This window comes from Sciurus carolinensis, chromosome 13 (assembly GCF_902686445.1).
Source record: "Sciurus carolinensis chromosome 13, mSciCar1.2, whole genome shotgun sequence".
NCBI lineage: Eukaryota > Metazoa > Chordata > Mammalia > Rodentia > Sciuridae > Sciurus > Sciurus carolinensis.
Window position 1 is genome coordinate 83,132,120 of NC_062225.1, and position 20,044 is coordinate 83,152,163.

At 34.7% G+C, this 20,044-nt stretch overlaps 1 protein-coding gene across 1 annotated transcript in view; it reads right to left on the reverse strand.

The window, feature by feature from the left end:
• Ddx1 (DEAD-box helicase 1) overlaps window positions 1-20,044 on the reverse strand; it is a 38,704-nt gene that overhangs the window by 6,368 nt on the left and 12,292 nt on the right. Inside the window, exons 9-19 of the mRNA XM_047522903.1 lie at window positions 19,731-19,807; window positions 19,105-19,177; window positions 17,656-17,732; window positions 17,442-17,556; window positions 16,572-16,710; window positions 11,258-11,318; window positions 7,786-7,884; window positions 4,904-4,993; window positions 4,039-4,227; window positions 3,330-3,381; window positions 1,671-1,817 (exon numbers count right to left, since the gene is read on the reverse strand). Coding sequence (XP_047378859.1) covers window positions 1,671-1,817; window positions 3,330-3,381; window positions 4,039-4,227; window positions 4,904-4,993; window positions 7,786-7,884; window positions 11,258-11,318; window positions 16,572-16,710; window positions 17,442-17,556; window positions 17,656-17,732; window positions 19,105-19,177; window positions 19,731-19,807 — 1,119 coding nt within the window. The remainder of the gene's footprint in view (window positions 1-1,670; window positions 1,818-3,329; window positions 3,382-4,038; window positions 4,228-4,903; window positions 4,994-7,785; window positions 7,885-11,257; window positions 11,319-16,571; window positions 16,711-17,441; window positions 17,557-17,655; window positions 17,733-19,104; window positions 19,178-19,730; window positions 19,808-20,044) is intronic.

Genomic DNA, 20,044 nt, shown 5'->3' on the forward strand with positions numbered 1-20,044 from the left:
AGTTTTCTATCTCCTTGATGTACATCCAATTGAGAGATGTTTTAAAGTCTTCCTCCATGATGGTGAGATTTGTCTGTCACCTTATACATCTGTCATGTTTTACTTTATATATTTTTTCAACACTTATTTTTTCAGACACAGAGCATAACTGAAATAATTTTTGTGGGGGCAGATGCCGGAGATTGAACCCAGGGGTACATTTCTTTTAGATGGGGTCTTACTAAGTTATCAGACTCGCCTCAAACTTGTGATCCTCCTGCCTTTGCCCATCAGTAGCTGGCATCAAGGCATGTGCCACTGCACCTGGCAAACAAAGAATATATAGCAAAAAGCTGTGTACAACCACCATCTAGCGTCCAGTGTTAACATTTCACCACATCTGCTCTATCACATATCCGTCCACCCTTCTAAACTTCCATGGACTCATTTTATAGTTCTGACACATTTATTTCAATGTAAATTAGACAGAGTTCAGTATGGGTACCATTAACTAGTTTAGTATTTACCCAAGTTTTTTTTTTCCTCTTTGAGGTAAAACTTCCACACAAAGAAATGTCCAAATCTTACACATACATTTGCTGATCTTTGACAAATTCCCACCGAGACAGAGAACAGCATCACGCTTCTCACGTTCTTCCCCAAGGCTCTGGTCCCGCCCCTCTCATGGACGACCACTGTTCTAACTTTTCTTATGTCACAGGTTCACTTTGTTCCCAAATTTCATGTAAGCTGATTTATAGAGTATACACCCCTGTGTGAGAATTTCTTCATTGACCATCCTGAAGTCCACTGACAGCTGTGTCCACACAGGGAACGTGGTGCACTCCATTTGAACTGCGCAGCAGTGCTCCACCGTGTATGCGTTCCATTTTGTTTAGTCATTCTCCCACTAAAGGGCATTTAGTGCTTTCAGCTTCAGACTATTATAAGAAAAGCTGCTATGACCATTCTTGTACCTATTTTATTAATATGTATTTCCACTTATCTTGGGTAAATGCTCAGAAGTGAATTGCTACGCCATAAGAAAGCAATGTTTAATTTTATGAAAGACTGCAGGACTTTTTCCAATGGGGTTACCATTAATATTCTCACCAACGATGTCAGAGTACTTCAGTGGCTCCATATCCTTGCCAAAAGTAAATGTTAAACAGCATATAGCCAAGTTTCATCCAGTCTGACACTCAATGCTTTTTAGCAAAACACTTCAGTCCACTGCTAAGCCTGTTTACTCATATATTTAGATTTTCTTCCACTACAGATCTTATGCTGTAATTTCTAACCATTCGTTTTTCATATTTTCCTGTTCCTTTCTTAGCCTTGCTTGGAATGGTTTTTTGCATATTCCTCTTTTCCCAGTTGAGAAGACATACACTCTTATTATAGCAGTGATTACACTTCTAATTTTAATATTAGTTAATCACTTTATACTCCTTCTGATACAAGGACCTTAGAATGCTGTGATTTAGGTTCCTTATAAAGAAGGTGTACCTATGTGGAAAATTCTCTAATTGTTCTTCCTAGGACGTATACGGAAAAGCCGTAGGAAAACAGAGATACTCACAATGTCACTATTTTAAATCCTCTGCACGTGCTCTAGACTGCATCACCAAGACTACTAAGCTATTAAATGAGGAAATAAACACAACTTATTTCAAGTGAGGAAAAATTACCTCCTCCCTGTTGCATAAAGTACTGCTCCAAATTATCACAGTCAATTTTGGTTCTACAGAAGATAATTGCTTGATCCATCTTGTGTTCCTTGATTGCTCGGACAGCATACTCCCCCTTCAGGATTTTAATAGCTTCAGACCACATCTCTTGAATACCATCACAACAAAAATATTAGTGAGTGAAATAGTAAATTCATTCATTCATTTATTTTTATTTGTTAATACTTTTTATGCTACTTTATAGGGTACACAAACACCCCTAATCATACCTCTAATGAGGGAACAAACACCACACACATATACTCACAAATTCATAGAAATACATGCTCACACCATAACTTTGTTCTTACCTTCCTTGGAGAACTAGTCATAATCTGCCCTGCGTTAACTTCTCTAAATGCTTCATAAATGTTCATTCGATTATTTTAACCCATCTTAAAGATGATGAATATGCTTTCTAAATCAATCTTAATAATAGGAAGTTCATAATCATAACAAAAACCATAACATCAAACATAGTTACTCATTTCTTATATACCATTCTCCAAATTTCTTTTTCAGTGTGAGGTTTTGTTATGTAGTTTTTACCCCTCAACGATCTAATACAAGATTTTAACTCAATGGCCCAATATATTTCTATGGCCTCACTGGTCATCTCTAATTGTAGTATAAACTTTGGAAAATTTTTATAAGGAAAATACAGGCAGCAGTAAAAATTGGAATTTTACAAAATATATTCCCAAATAGTGGGATGACATGTTGAATTCGCGGTGTCTCTGCTCCTCTCCAACAGGCCAGATATCTGAGCGTATATCATGCAAATTTGGAGTTGTACATAAAGCCGAGTTCAGAGCAACTCATTCAAGCAAGAAGTCAATGCAATCTGATGACTGGCCATGATCCACTACAGACATCTGATGTCGACTATGCAGCCTAATGGGTTCAAGACACATTATTTAAGGTTTTAGCACCATCCAGGTACCCTGATGTGCTTTCATAAATTTCTGAAATACTATATGAAGCTAAGTGTCTCAGCTCTGCATCAAGTTGAGATTTAATGTTAGGCTTTTTAGAAACTGATAATATTTGATGGGTACAGAGTTTCATATGGGGAATATGAAAAAGTTCTTAAGATGTGGTGGTCATGGCTGTATAACACAAATGTGCTTAATGCCACTGAACCATCCACCCAAAACAGTTAAAATGGTAAATTTTATATAATATATACTTTACCAAAAAATAAATTAATGATCAGTATCAGATCATTCTTCTATCAGTTGTAGCTAAAGATATTTTTCTTTATTACCCAGTATCCCTGATATGACATTTCTTCTGGAACTTCAGTACCAATATAAAATCTATCTCCAGTGAAATCTGCTATTTTTCTATGATAGATAGGAACTCTATAATCCAAAATATTTGTGACTTATATGCCAGGAATCTAATATCTACATCCAGTGATTAATATTTCCCTAAATTGACTGGTATTAGCTTTTCTCCCATTTTTTATTATTTTTGTTGCTTTTATTTTTAAACAGCCTGTTCTAATTTTGTAGGTAACTTCACATCCTTCATAGGAATAGACAGGATATCAATCTGAGAGCAAACCAATTCATTTCCAAAATCTGTTAACACATTTTATTGATTCTTTCAACTTACCTGGACTGTTAGCACCAGGTCTTGTATTGTCTTTTGCATGTACATCATCAGTCTATCAAAAGCAAGGAACAAAAAAAGAGATGGAGAATGTTAAGAAATGACTCAAGACAGGGGTTTTTTTTTAAGGGAGAACTGTATTTGTCTTTAGACTCTATCTCAGACATACATACATCTTTTATACTCTGTAGGCAAAATTATTCTTCAGATTCAGAAAAACCATTAACTAAGGTCTAAGGCAATCAATTTTAAATGTAATAAAAATGCAGGTGTGTTTTTCAGATTCTTGAGCATTTATAATAATTATATTCTTATTATATAAAGGTAAATATAATAACAATAGCAAAAATGAAAAGATGGGCATGTGAGATTTTTAGGATATGATGAGGACCCTAATAAAATCTGACTAAAAATGGAAGTCATTACATATACCTGATAAAATTTTTATAAAAAGATTACAAAGACTAATTTTATCAAGGAAGTTGATCATAAAAGTAATTTTGTATACATATACAGAGAAATATAAAAGATGGTATTTATTACTTTGTCATTTTTTTAGTGTCCTTTCAAAAGTCTAAGCTTTCACACTAAATGTCCTGAATTCTCTTTTCTTTGGTATAAAATCTGATTGTTAAGCTTCATTAAAGAGTCCAAGGCTAACTAGTTTGAGTTGCTTTATTCTATACAAATGCTAACATTATTAAGTACTTACTCTAATGTGGTTTTTTCCTAGCCTTTCCCAGAGTCTGTCAGTTTTGGGATTCACTGGGACAACAACATGGTGTACAGTATCTGGAACAGAATCTTCTCCTTTTAAATCAACCCATGTGGGAAAATGCATTATTTTCTCGGAGAGTTTCTTTACATCAAAAGAATGCAAAGTAGCAGAGCAAACAATCACCTAAGAATAAGAAAATGCAAATTTAGATAAAATTTTATTTTATAATAATAATCATATCATGCTTATACTGATGTGGAGTCAAAGTATGCTACCCTGGAATCTAAAGACAAATTCAATAACTAACTATGTTCAACAACCATCACTGTGACTCTGGACAGGTTCAGTTCCCTCATTCTCACATAGAAATAGTGCCATTTCTTCTTCAAAGACTTAGAAAAACTAAGTAAGGTGAAAAGTTTTTAAAAAATCAAGACTCACTAGTTACTATTTATCTTGTTCTCCCAAGAGCCTCTCCCCTCAAATGCTTCTAAATGGAACAAGATGAGAAAAATAAGAGCAATATTTTATAAAATAATTTCTAAGGAGGCAATTATTTTTCTATAGCTGAAGTTATTTCTCCTTAAAACAAGAAATAGTAATAATAATCTGGAAAATAAACCCAAAATGCTCTGAAGGTTTTTTTGAATATGTAGTCTTCTGGAACATTAAGAAATTGCCTCAAATTTCTAAAAGCAGATTTTAAGACTATTACCTTTGTATATACTATTTAGTCCAGTAATGAAAAAAATGTTTTATAAAGAGTTAATCAGAAAATACTAAAACAAAAACTTTGAACTTTCACTAACATGTAACAATTGACTTCATGTATTTTAAAATTGCATTAGTCATTTCATACCTGAAGTCTTTTTCCATCCGAGGTAATCTGAGGAATCTGACTGTGCATTCTATTTATAAAATCAGAATAACCTTGAGAAAGAAGTCCATCCTGCAGGACAAGCAAAGAAAAACAAGTTTGAGTCCACACTGAAACCTTTCTTTTCTAAATCAAATTTAAAATGTAAGAAAACCATACATTGGGGCTGGGGAGTTAGCTCAGCTGGTAGAGTGCTTGCCTCATAAGCACAAGGCCCTGAGTTCGATCCTTAGTACCGCCAAAAAAAAAAAAAAAAAAAAAAAAAAATATATATATATATATATAAATATATATATCCCTTTATTTTCAAAATGACTATTTTATTGTCTGCAGTACTGGGGATTGAATCCAGGGGTGTTCTATCACTAAGCCACACCCCCAGCACTTTTTAGTTTCTATTTTGACACAGGATCTAAGTAGAAGAGGCTGGCTTTGAACTTGCAGTCCTTCTTCCTCAGCCTCCTGAGTCACTGGGATTACAGGTATGCACCACTGCACCTGGCTTCTTTTTACTGGATATTTAAAGGCAATTTATACAACCAACTTCAAGTTCTTTTTTACTTACATATGAACAACTACATAAATAATCCAAAATCAGTCTAGTATTTTAGAATGAATACAAGAGTTGATACCTTCTAACATATGTCCTTAAGATTATGACTTTTACATGAAAAATAAAAAAGTCAAAGCTAGGGGTATAGCTTAGTGGTAGGAGCGCTTTCCAAGCAAGTTCAAAGTACTGGGTTCAATCCCAAGCACTGCAAAAAAAAAACTAAAAAGCCAGTGTTAGAACACTAGTTCAACCCATTCTGAAAATAATTTTGAAGAATGCCTCAAAAGCCTGAAAAACATTTACGTTCTATCAGATGGTTCACATTTTATAACTATGACAAAGAAATAGCTGTAGTAAATAACAAACATACCTACATAACTAGTAATGAAGGTGGTTAAATAAACCATGAAGTATTTTCACAATAGAGCATTATGCAGCCTTTAAAAAATGTTTACAAATGACAGGAAATACTCATGATACTATAGTTTAAAAAAAAGGTTTTCCCAAATTCCTTAAATCTTGATTTCAACTACATAAAGTAATAGTCATTACTCGGTATCCACAGGTGTTTGGTTCTCTGACCCCCATCAGATATCACAATTCATGGATGTTCCAGTCCCTTATACAAAATTGCATAGCATTTGCATAGAGCCTATGCAATTCTCCCTATACTTCAAACACTTGTAGATTACTTACAATAAACATAAATAAACACTACACAAATAGTTGTTACACCATAATACTTAGGGACAATAACAAGAAAAAGTCTATATCTCTTTAGTACAGACACAATTTTGTGTCAAATATTTTCCACACAAACTTGGTTAAATTAATGGACATAGGACCCACAGATATGAAGTGCCAACTATATTTTTTTCTACTAGAACATTTTAAATTTTCTTTTTCTACATTTTCTTATTGGTGTATTATAGTTGTACATAATGATGGGATTGTTGTTACATATTCATACGTGCACACAATAAAACATAATTTGGCCAATATCACTCCCCAACACTTTCCCATCCCTCCGTACTTCCCACCCCTTGGTCTCTTTCCTCTACTGATCTCCCTTTGGTTTTCGTGAGATTCACCCCATTTCTTTTCGTTTTACCTATCTAGTTTCCACATGAGAAAAAACATAACTCTTGACCTTCCAAGTCTGGTTTATTTCCCTTAACATAATGGTCTCTGGTTCCATCCATTTTCCTGCAGATGCCATACTTTCATTTTTCTTAACTGCTGAATAAAACTCCACTGTGTTTATACACCATTTCATTATGCATTCATCTGTTAATGGACACTTAGGCTGGTTTCACAGTTTGGCTATTGTGAATTGTGCTGCTATAAACATGGCTATGCAAGTATCACTGTAGTATGATCGCTTTAATTCTTTAGGATGAACACCGAAGAGTGGTATTGCTGGGTTGCAAGGTGGTTCCATGACTAGTCTTTTGAGAAGCTTCCATACTGACTTCCATAAGTGGTCACACTAATTTACCTTCCCACCAACAGTATAAAAGTGTTCCTTTTTCTCCACATTTTCGCCAGCATTTATTGTTTGTATTCTTAATGACTATCATTCTGAATGGTGTGAGATGACATTTCAGTGTGGTTTTGATTTGCATTTCCCTAATTGCTAATGATGTTGAACATTGTTTCATATATTTGCTAGTTATTTATATTTCTTATTTTGAGACCTGTCTATTCAATTTATGTTGTCATTTTATTAATTAGGTTATTTGATTTTTTGGTGTAAAGTTTTTTGAGTTCTTTACATATTCCAGATATTAATCCTCTGTCAGAATAGTAGCTAGCAGAGATTTTCTCCTCCTCTGTAAATTTTCTCTTCACATTCTTGTTTATTTGCTGTGCAGAAGCTGTTTAAAAGGTCATCTCACTTATTAACACTTGGCATTATTTTCTAAGCCTTAGGGATCTTATTGAGAAAGTTGTAGCCTATGCCTATATGCTGGAGTATTGAAGGTGTCAACTGTATTTATATCACTATAAAGAGTGGATGAAAATATGCCAAACTGGTAACAATAATTATTATCTCTAGTTAGTGAGATTTTGACTGAATCGTATTTTTTCTCTTCACATATTTTATCTAAAAAATCATAAGAAAACATCTTTTAAAAGCATGACTATAGGGGCTGGGGTTATGGCTCAGTGGTGAAGTGCTTGCCTGGCACGTGTGAGGCACTGGATTGATCCTTGGCACCACATAAAAATCAATAAATAAAAATAAAGGGTCCGCCTACAACTGAAAAATATATATATATTTTAAATGCATGACTATATTTCAACATACAGCTTCATCCAGGACCAGGAATCTAACTTGAGATAAGTTCAGCTTTCCAGTTGACACCAAATCATCTAGTCTTCCTGGGGTGCCTACAACAATATCAACCTGCAAAATAGCAAAAGAAGCATCTAATGAGAACTGAAGAACCTATATTAGAATAACCTTAAAATGGGAACCAATATTGTTTACTTACAACAAAAACATGTATATTGAAGTAGTCAATTTATTAAAAAAAGGAGCTATAAATAATACTATATATTAAACTTGTATTTGGAAATTAATGTGAAGATTTTGGCAACTGATTTTGGACATCCTTAACTGTAATAGTCTAATATATAATATTTGTATTTTCTAAGCAAAAAAAAAAAAAAGTCAGACGAATTCATATTCTGAAATTAAACCAGGATTCAAGGGTTAGGGATATAAGAGTACTTACCTGGCATACAGGAGGCCCTGGGTTCAATCCCCAGTACCACAAAAATAACCACCAAAAAAAAAAGGTCAGGCTTCAAGTCATAGGTTCACCATTACTCAGCTGTGTGACCTAAACTTATTCAATATCTTTTATTATCTATTTTCTTATTTTTAAATGGGGGAATACCTTCTGCTTTTGCAAGATGGATGTGATAAGTAAAAAAAGATACATAAAGTCCTTGATGCCTAGTTTGCCAAGTACTCAACAAATCGGGATATAATTAACAGTAAAGGTGATTAGATTGTCAAAGAAAACAATAATTATTACTATTTTTTCATTTGCTTGTAATAACCCGCACTGCATTAAATGTCTTACAAGTTTCATTACATGTAACCATTACATGAAATTAATATTAATTTATCCTTATAAATTAGTATTAATATTTATATTTATACAAATATGTAATGTTTATATTAATATGAATATGTAATATTTATATTAATACATGTAATATTTATATTTATAATATTTAATATTTATTTATTTACTTATTTATTGCAGCAATTGAACACAGGAATGCCCTACAACTGAGCTACATCCCTGGCCCTTTTTATTACTCCTATTTTTAAACAGAGACACTGAAGTTTAGAATGCTGAAGTCAGACACATTTAGATTTTACAGCTAGTAAGTACCCATGCCCTAAAGTTCAAATAAAAGAAAAGGTGTAATTCAAATGACAGCAAGTTTGATTGGATTTATCATAAAGATTTCAAACATACACAAAAAAGAACAGTACAGGAACCCACTTGCCAGTCCAGAGAATGCTTTGCATTCTCCAACACATACCTTATAGTCAAATACAAAGGGACAGTGATTAGAATGATGGGTTTCACAGTGAAGCTGAACCTGTGAGTTGTTCATTTTTGAGCATGTTACTTAATATTTGGTATTAACCCTCTTTCAAATACGTAAAAATGGGGAAGCATACCATCGCAGAGTGCTGTTGTGAGAACTGAATAAGAATGTTAGGCATTTAGCACGGTGCCTGGCTCATTTCTAAAAAATAGCCAGTAAAGGTTATGTATTTTTAAGTGTATTTATATGGATTTCTGTGTGAACAAACAAATAAGGTTATCAAATAAAATCATTCAATTTATTAGACAACTCAAAACATTTATCAATAGGCATGAAAAATCATAAATACTTTAATTCTTTTTCATCAGTTTTCTCCAACCTAGAATAAAAAACATAGCCTTCTAACCACGTTATCCCTCCAGCCCCAATACTTCAATACCTCACCCCTTGAAACAGAGCACCACCCTGAAGGGAATGTAGAGATCTAGTATGAGGCATTTATATTCCCATGAAAAATAAAACGGACATTTCTGAACCACTGTTTCATCTATATTGGTAATGAGGAGCCAGTTCAACTTTGAGAAAATTATCTGAAAATGTGAAAAATAAAATCCGTTCAATGTATTAAGAACCTACTATGTGCCAAGCATAATGACAGGTGCTATACACAGCAATGAATGAGACACCATTCTGACATGGTGTATAACATCTCTTCAGTACAGGACCCAACCAACCATTCAGTTTCCACTTTCTTGACTTCGGCAGGTAAAGTGGACAGAAAACAGGTACAAACAACCACAGGTTTAAAAAAAAATTCAGACAGAAAAAGTCTGAGAGAAATGTTTGACTTGTACAAATACAAATACACACTCCATGTGGCCTCATCTGCACATGGTACATAATATATCAACTTTAAAAGTTAGAAACTGAAATAATTCTATTTTCTCACTCTGAAGCTGACTTCTATCCCAGCGTAAGACCCAACAGAAGGATGGTGGAAAGTAACACAGACAACGCACCATGGAAGAAGAGCAGGAGGAAACACATCAGATCCCCTAAGAAGTCGAATAAAATCAAATTCTGCCAAGAAAGCAAGGGAATAACTCTGACTTTATTTTGCTATTGGCTTCAGTCAGTATCTAATTTTGAAATAAGACTGATGAAAGCAGATCTAATTCCCTAAAAGTTCTGCAGCTAGAATATATGAGATGAGAAATTCAGTTATCTTGAGGGAAAAAGAGGATTGAGTTAAATTAAAACAAGGAATAGATCTATTAAATCTCTCTTACAAACCTCTAAAACAAAATATAACACACTAAGTAAAAATATATCAAAGCAATACTATTCAGAATAGTATTAGTAAGTACAGTAATATGACTCTTTCTCTTAATATACCATAACAGGTCAAATCTAAGTCCATTCAATATCAAATTTAGTTTGACAGGGGCATCGATGAAATTGGAGGGTAACATAGTTATTTGTCATGAAAAGGCATCAGGTGGTTTGGTTTAAAGGATTAAATAATTAAATATTAGGAAAGGAAAACTAGTAATAAGAAAGTTGCTTCATATTACAAGTGTGTACGTATATAAAATACTAACCTTCAGAAAACTGACCAGTAGTTAAGAATTTTCCAAATTTCTTCCACACTAATTGGGATCACAGTCTTCATTTTGTCTCTCAAAATGACATGCCTGAGCACCATCTTCCACATATATGAACTCATTTCTCTCCTCAAGGGCACCACTATAGACTGTCTTTACATTATTTATTCTTCCCAAGGGTCAATGCAAAACCTTCTACTCTTCTCTGCAATCTGCTTTATTAGCATTTTCATCTTCAACTCCAGTTCTTTTTTTCCCATTATCTCAAAAAAGAGTGGCTCATAATTAATGAGAGCTAGATGGAAATTGTCAGGTGCTCAAAAGGCAAACAAAAAAAAAAATATATATATATATATATGTTGAACTGTGAATGAAGGATTTAGAAGAAACTACTAACTGCTTTGTATGCTTCTACCTGCAAGATGTCTTTGAACAAATATACTCTTTGACCTTGCACTAATTTGATTTTATCTGAAAAAAATTGCACTATATTGCCAAATGACAATCCACAAGTGCTATCTTTTTAAAATTAGGATGATTCAAGTTTCTCTAACCTGGTTCCATTGACCTTTTTCTCTATATACATCCATATGCACAACTCACCCCATTATCCAAAACAGAGAGCTGATCCCGAGCTGCGACACCTCCAATTATCAGAAGCTCCCTGAAATAAACATCAAAATGATAATGTAGAAAGAATATTAAAGTCTACTTTACACTGATTTGTACCCATTTCTTTTGGGTGGAAATTAAGGCTGAATGAGTCATTAAAAAAGAATCTACAGTGCTGGGCTTATGGCTCAGAGGTAGAGTGTTTACCTAGCATGTGTGAGGCACTGGGTTTGATTCTCAGCACCACATATAAGTAAATAAAATAAAAGTCCATCAACAACTAAAAAAAAGAGTCTACTATAAAATAAATACTGATAAGGTCAGAAACAAAGCACTTCATTCCTGGTAGCCATATACAATGCTTGAGGCATAGTAAAGTAACTGAAAAGTATGTGTGAAAACACAGAATACAGAAACAATGGGTCTCCATCTCTATATCCTTCTACATTAAGATGATTCAGGCTTTTCTAACCTGGTTCTATTGACCTTTTTCTCTCTCTATATATATATGCACTTCTTATGTATGTTAAATGTTTCTGAAAGAATAGATAAAAATCCATTGTAAAAGCTTGCCACTAGGAAGGATAACTACAGACGAAGCATGAAGTGAAAGAAGACTTAATTTTATAAAATACTCTTTTGTGCTGTTTGAATTTTTCTCATTTCAACTAATGGGCTGGACAAATAGATATGCACATGCAAAAGACTACATAAATGTAAATCCATTTAAATATCATACACAAAAATTATCTCAAAATGAATCAGAGAACAAAGGTAGAACCTAAAACTGTAAGATCATAGAAAACACAAGAGCAAATTTTCATGACCTGGATTTAGGCAAACCCTATCTTATATATAAACACCAAAACAGTGACAAAAGAAAATAAATTAGACTTCAGATCAATTAAGAACATCAAAGGACACTATCAAGAGAGGAAAAAGCCATCTCACAGAAAGGGAGAAAATAGTTGTAAATCATGTATCTAACACTGAACAAAATATCAAATATATAAAGAACTTCTACAACTCAAAAAGACAGACAAGCCAATTTTAAAAATGGACAAAAGATTTGAACATATATTTCTCTCAAAATATACAAATGGCCGACAAGCACAGGAATGATGTTCAATATTATTCGCTCTAATAGCAGAGCAAGTAAAAACCACAGGAAGATAACATTTCGCTCACTAGGATAAATACACTCAAAAATAGACACCAAATGTTTTTGGTGAGGACATAGAGAAATTAGAACCCTCTAGAACCCTCACTGATTGCCATTAGAACAAAAGTGGTGCAGTCAACTTCAGGAAACAGTTCCCCGATTCCTAACCATATGACCAGCAGTTCTACTCCTATGTATTCAAGAGAAATCAGAACATGTCCACACAAAAACCTGTGCATGAATGCTTATCGCATAGTAGCCCAAAACCCAATAGTCATGAACAGTGCAAAAGCCTACCAACTGAACAATGGATAAACGAACGTATGATTTTCCACACCTTTGGTAAGGATATTTTGGTATGGCATTTTCCGCAATAAAACAAAATACTGATACATGCTGCAACTCACATGACCCCTGAAAATGTTATACTAAGTGAAAGAAGTCAACCACAAAAGACCAGGCATTGTACAATTCTATTTACATGTATAAAATGCCTAGAACAGGCAAGTGTACAAAGACAAAAAATCAATTAATGGTTGTCGAGGGATGGGAAGTTTAGGCAAAAATGGGACTGACTGCTAATGGGTACAGATTTTTTTTTTTTTAACAGTATAAGCATATAATTTTTTTTCATTATAACAATTATATTTTAAAACTTCAAAAGTGTTCAGAAAAGTGCAAACCCTTAAAAAGAAAGAAACAGCTGTTCAACGGGTTTTTATCCAAAAAGATGTCGACATTTGCATGTGTGAAGAACACTGACATTGTAAAACTGCTTCAATATAATTGATGTTGATAATTTTTGTTTTCACTTCCCAACCATCTCTAAACAGTTTTAGTTATTTAATTTATTTTTATTTTTCATTTTTATAGACTGCAATTTGATTCATTGTACACAAATGGGATACGTTTTTTTCATTTCTATGGTTATGCAAAATGTAGATTCCATTCGTGTAATCATACAGGTACACAGGGTATGTCTGTCTCATTCCACCATGTTTTATACCCTGCCTCCTTCCTCTCATTTCCCTCTACATAATCTAAATTTCCTTCATTCTTCTCTCACTCCTACCACCCCCCCCCCACATATTACATATCATCATCCACTTATCAGGGAAAACATTCAGCCTTAGGTTTTTGGGATTGGCTTATTTCACTCAGCATGATACTCTCCAATTCCATCCATCTATTCGTTTTTATGGTTGAATTACATTGTGTATATATACCATAGCTGATTTTCTTTTGGGATAATGAATATAGTCTAAAATTAGTTATGGGGCAGTGACTACAGACAACTCTGTGAATATATTCCGGACTAAAAACAATCTGTACATTTTAAAGGGTGAATTGTATATGTGAATTATATCTCAAAATAACTATTTACAAAAAAATTATCATTCAATAAAGAGCAGACAAAATTACTTCCTGAGGCAGTCACATAAGTTTCTTTTTCTCTACCACTGGGCTACATTTTCACACCTTTTTATTTTTATTTATTTACTTATTTGGTACCAGGGATTGAACCAGAGGGACTTAAACACCGAGACACAACCCCAACCCTTTCTTTCTTTTTTTTTTTCTTTAATTTTGAGACAGGGTCTTGCTAAGTTGCTTAGGGCCTCACCAAGTAGCTGAGGCTGGTTTTGAACTTGTGATCTTCCTGCCTCAGCCTCCCACACCACTGGGATTTACAGGTGTGCACCACCACGCCCAGCTTCACTTTTAATTTTTTTTTTTTTTTTTTTTTTTTTTTTTTGCGGTGCTGGGGATCGAACCCAGGGCCTTGTGCTTGCAAGCTATCTCCCCAGCCCTTCACTTTTAATTTTAAGACAGTGTTTTACTGAATTGCTGAGGGCCTCACTAAAGGCTGAGTCTGGCCTTTAACTTGTAATCCTCCTGCCTCAGGCCCCTGAGTTGCTGATATTATTACAGGGATGCACCACAATGCCCAAGCTAGTCACAGAACTTTCAGTCAGAAGTATCTTTCTTTATTAATTTTATTATTTTGATTACTCATTTTTAAAACACTAAGAAAATGAATGGCTTAGCAATGAGTTTTATAATCCTATGACTCATTAATAATCAGCTTTGTGGATGCCTATCTTTATCTTAAGCAAAAGTTCACAAAACTCAGAACAAGGTCTGGGGTTATAGCTCAGTGCTTGCCTAGAATGTGTGAGGTCCTCTGCACCACATAAAAATAAATAAATAAAACAGAGGTTAAAGAAAAAAATCTGTTAAAAAAAAAGAAAAAGAAAACTAAGCAGAACAAAAGTTTCCTAGCCTAGGAATATCCAATATCTTTGCACATTCCCTAAACACCTACCACACTAGAGCCATTATGCTTCCTAAATCCAGCAACACCCAAAGGCAGACTGGTCACCTAAAAATCACCTGGAAGCACTTTTTTTCTTTTTAAAAAATAACAGTTCTAATTCCTATTCCCTAAAAATTCTAATTCAGTACTGTCAGGGGATGGAACCAATAAACTTGTATGTAAGCCCCCAAGTTCCTATGTTTTCAACTATTATCCTAAGTCTATCATTTCTTCCCCAAGAATACTTAAGTCCTCCCTTCATAGTCTATTTATCCCATAAATTTGGCAGAAGCTAATACACACATACACAAGGTATGCTTTTATGAACAGCACTGCAGAGTTGAAGAATATAAAAGGACCACTGCCTCGAGGACAGCAAAACTGAGGAAGAGTAAATTTTTGTACATTTAAAACGAGGAACACGGACGCAATGCAGTACACAGGAGTAAGGAGAGGTGGACGCCACCTGTCGCATCAGAGGGAGAAAGGATGGACTGGGACAACTAGGTTAGCTTCATGGGAACATCAAAATTTCAGCTGGGTTTTAAAAGAAGGAAAAGGATCATTTGTATTAAGTACCAAATGAGTAACCCACAATTTCACCAACTTCACCAGAGGATTGTTTTTATTATTCATCGTTCCTCCCAGCCTTTGTCTATAGGCATAAAATTTTTATACATGACAAAAGCACAAAACTAAGTCAATTAGCATTTTATGTTCTTACAAAAAACACTCACAGGAAGCAGTCTCTGAATCTCACACCGAGCAGCCGCCCTGGCCTATCCTCCTCCTCCTCCAGCGGCTTTCCCTCAAACAAGCTCAAGCATTCACCAAACTCACTTTGTTCTTTCCCCTCTGAGCTACCACTATCACAGCTCCACAGTTAGTTCTCTGAAAGCACAGACTAATTCACTGTTGTATCCCTGGTCCCTGGCCTAAGACTTTACACCAAGTAAGTATGTGAATATGTCCCAAATGAGTAATAATCCTCAAGCCAAAATTAGGAATTATTTTTACTGATGTAATTTATCCCAGTTTGCTTAATTCATAAGTAAGAACAATATTAAAAAGACAAAACTTTGTGATGTTGAAAAATTCAAAGTTTCTGGGCTTCATTAGTGTTGACAGTTGTACAATCTTGTGCGCGTACTAAAAACTGTTAAATTGTATACTTTTAAATGGTGAATTTTGTGTGTGGATTGTTTCAAGAAAAAATTAACTAAAAGCAAAATTAACAAAAATCAAGTATCAAATTAACATAAAGAGTAGTCTACTTATATGCTATGGCTTTCTTAAGAGTAAAAGAATTGCTACTGTGCAAGAAATTCCACAAGATCATTAAGATCATGACCTTTCTCCAAAAGCAGAAAGAGCTCTGTGCCTGAAGGCCCCAACAGAAATAAGTAACCATGGGAAAAAAGTTCACCAACATGCTAGAAACAAAGCAGTAACTTTCCATGCAGATGAAAGGATAAAATTAATCTAATACTAAATGAAATGCTCCCTTTAAAAAATTAATTTTCACTCTAATAGTGTTTGACAACCATGACTCTTTACGTAAGAGACAGAGGAAAAAAATCACAATTTGCTTTTGGTTTAAAAAAAAAAAAAAAAAAGAAAGAAAGAAAAATTAAACCCATTACTTACCAAATGTATGAAGTTTTATACACAAACATTGTTACTATATGTCAAAGAATATGTATATACTCACATGTGTACTATGTATATACACTGAATATCTACCTCATTTTTTTCTATTTCACTCTTCTTCCAAAACACTTCAAACCTAAAGACAACAGGCATTTGAGCATAAAAGGAAGACTTACCTTAACTTAGGATTATCAACATATTTCTTAAACTGCTTGACATTATTCAAAGTTTGTTCAGCCAACTCCCGAGACGGTTCAACAATGAGAGCTTTTGGAGCATTGGGGAGAAACTTTGTTTGTGTCACCTGTGCATTACCTTAGGAGAAGAAAAAATAATAGAACACCTTTAAATCATGCCTAAAAATACCATTATTTGTAAAACATGAGCACGAGCATACCAGTATCAAAAGTTTAAATAATAATTATCAAAAAGTAGAGGTGATAGTAAAACAAAATACAATAAGCTAAAATTCCTAAAATGAAATAAGGCTTCTTTAAATTAAATCTAATTGGAATTAGAGTAATTAATATGTCTGTAAAATGACTTATTTGTTTTGTGAAAAACTAGCTAGGGAATGTACTTGATCTAAATAAATAAAACATACTACCATATGTAAAAGCATAAGCTTTCAAGTCAGACTGCTTGGATCTGAATATAGTTCTACTACTTATTTGTTCTGTCACTTTGGGCAAGTTACTTCAAGTCCTTATTCCTCAGGTGCTTTGTCTGTAAAATGGAAGGACTTCTACTTTATAAGGCTGATGCGAAGACTAAACAGCCCATGTGAAGCACTTAGCGTTCTGCCATGGCACTTAACAAGCACACAGCCGGTACACGGTAGGTGTCGTTACCGTCATGACTGAGATGCCCTGAATGCCCAAACTGAAATTAGAGTTTATGAATTAGGTTTTCAAATTGAATTTTACAGACTAAATAAAAAGTGTGACTACGACAGAAAGAAAGGTAACTCACTAGGAGAAACCCTGCTTACTGGAGTTTTCTCCAACGCCCCAATCTAGAAATCCTAACCCGCTCAGATGCAATACCTGTGTGCTGTGATTTGACAACGTAACTATCCGGGGCCTTGGAAAGAGCAACAAAACCATCTTTTGGTGGAAACTTAAATTCTTCTTCACCAAAGTTAAATTTTAGTTCAGCATTCTAGCAATGAATAAAAAACAAAATTAAAAATTTTAACCTACAAAACAATGAAGATTGAGCAGCTTGTAATTACACCAAAATTTCTCTAAATAATATTACCTTCAAAACACAAGCAGGAAAAAGGGCTTGGTTTTTCATATGTGGTGGTACTTCAAATGCCAGTCCAAGATCTTTCCCTTAAGAAAAAAGACAAACAAGGAAACAGAAGATGAAACAATCAGAAAAGAGCTTCCACGAAGTCACACCATCAAATCCACAATGTACCTGCACTCATGCTTTCCCTCTGGGACCCATGGATACACTGTGCTGCCTACGGCCAACCTCTTCTCTTTCCTCCTAAAAAGTGTCCCTTCCCTAGGCCTACATTAGACCACTGCCACTAGACACTCTAGATCAGACACAAGCAAATCTCCCTCAAGCACATGTCCACTCCACTTACCTTCCTTTTTTTCTTCTCTTTTGAAGTAAAACTTTCTGATTTTCTCATTTTTTTTTTAGTATGTTCACTTCCTTTTATTTCATTTCTGTTGATCTGTCTCCCAATCAGCTCACCTACTCCCTCATCCATTCTCTTGCTCATCTAAAACAACTCTTTGTCAAGAGCATTGACGTGCCCCACTTGCCAAATCCAGCAGTTAATTCTCACCTATCATCTTTCTAGACAAGACCCCTCAGCAGCCCTGGACCCAACCTCCCTCCTCCTCGTTCCCCTGGTTCTCTTCCTCCTGGCTTTCCTCTCCTCATTCTCTTCTGCTGGATTCTCCTCAGTATGCACACTTCTCTAGTAACAGGAACCCAGGCCTCAGATCTCTTCCGTTCTTTATCTCCTCTTATTCCCTAGGTGATCTCAACCCACTCCTCATTCCCCAGTCTGTTTTCAATACAGGAGCAAGAACACTGTTAAACTAAAGAGAGATGATGCCACTCCTATGCTTGAAACCACAGTGAATTTCTCGCTCAAAAAAAAAAAAAAAAAAAAAAAAAAAAAAAACAGTTATATTACAGCCTCCCTTCTGAAAGCTCAGTACCCTCCAGACACATGAGTCTCCTCACTCTCAGGTCCCTCAAGCACACTTCCACTCAAGGCCTTCGGGCCTGTTTCCTCTGCCTGAAATGCTCTTCTCAGATATCTGCAGGGCCCACCCCCAACTCTGGCTTCTACTTATCACCTCATCAGTAAAGCCTTCTCTAACAACCCTGTAGAAAAGCACACATCTTCTTCAGATTGCTATCCCTGTCTACTTCCTTCCCCCTTTATAGTCTCCTTCACAGAACTGTTACCACCTAACTTGTACTTACATGTCTGCCTCTCCCCCCTAGCATGCAAGCTCCACTGATATAACCTTGTCTGCCTGTCTACTCCATTTTCTGCAGTATCTCCAGCATTTACCAGGGGACCTGACACATAGCACATGTTCAATATTTGCTCAAATGAAAGACAGGGTGGAAGAGACAGAGAACTGAGATATAGGGTGAGAGGATTAAGGAAAAAAAAAAAAATCACAATATTGAATACCTTGTTGCTAATAAAATCCAAAGACAGCTTACCATTTTTGGAGAATTTGACATGCCCTTTATCTATATCTAAGTAACATCCAATGGTGTCATGCATAGTGAATTCCTAGAAACCCAGAAAGTAAAGTGCTATTAATAGAAAGCAATATCTTAAATGAAGATAAAAGTTCAAATAAAGCTGCATCAAAAGTATGTTAGTGTTTCAAAATAACCTCTAAGTGGTAACATATGTGTTAAAAATGCCTATTAGAGAATTACACGTATATAATGGCAGACACATCTGACAGGCCTTTTAGAATCAACATACTTAGGCTCACTAATATTAGGTCCACCAGAACAACTATATTTAGAATCATCATAACTGAAACTAAGAAATGGGAAGAACATAAGGGCCAAAGCCAAAATCAGAATGGGTAAAAAAGAGAAAAATATGTAATACATTTTGAAAGGGTTAATAAATGGCATGAAAGAAAAATTGTAATTACTACATATTTATCTAATTTTGCAATATCTCTTCACTGAAATCCAAATCTGAAGTTTCTGTGGAAAATACACAGAAAATCCACTTGGCTTTGAGAATCATTTCTATACCTCAGTTATAACTGATCAAGTATGCAAGAAAACTTACTAATGCTATGTTTATTGCATAGCTTACTTACCTCTCCATAATTATCAAACTGTTTGTTATGGGATTTCTTTCCTGTTCCACCAAAGCCAAATCCAAACTTGTCTGTACCTAGATTTAAAAAGTAGCTTAGGTATGTGGCAAGAATAAGTAGGAAATTAAAAGCCCTGTTAAAGAAATAATCTTAAATCTTCATTTCAACAAACCATAGGAAAATTTTCCCTCGAATTTCTGAATTCTGTGAACAACTGAAGCACTTTTAGCCTGTGGAGACTATTCAACATTATGGACACATGCAAACACTTCATCCCTTTTTGCTCTGGCCAGTAAGAAATTCAGACACAATTT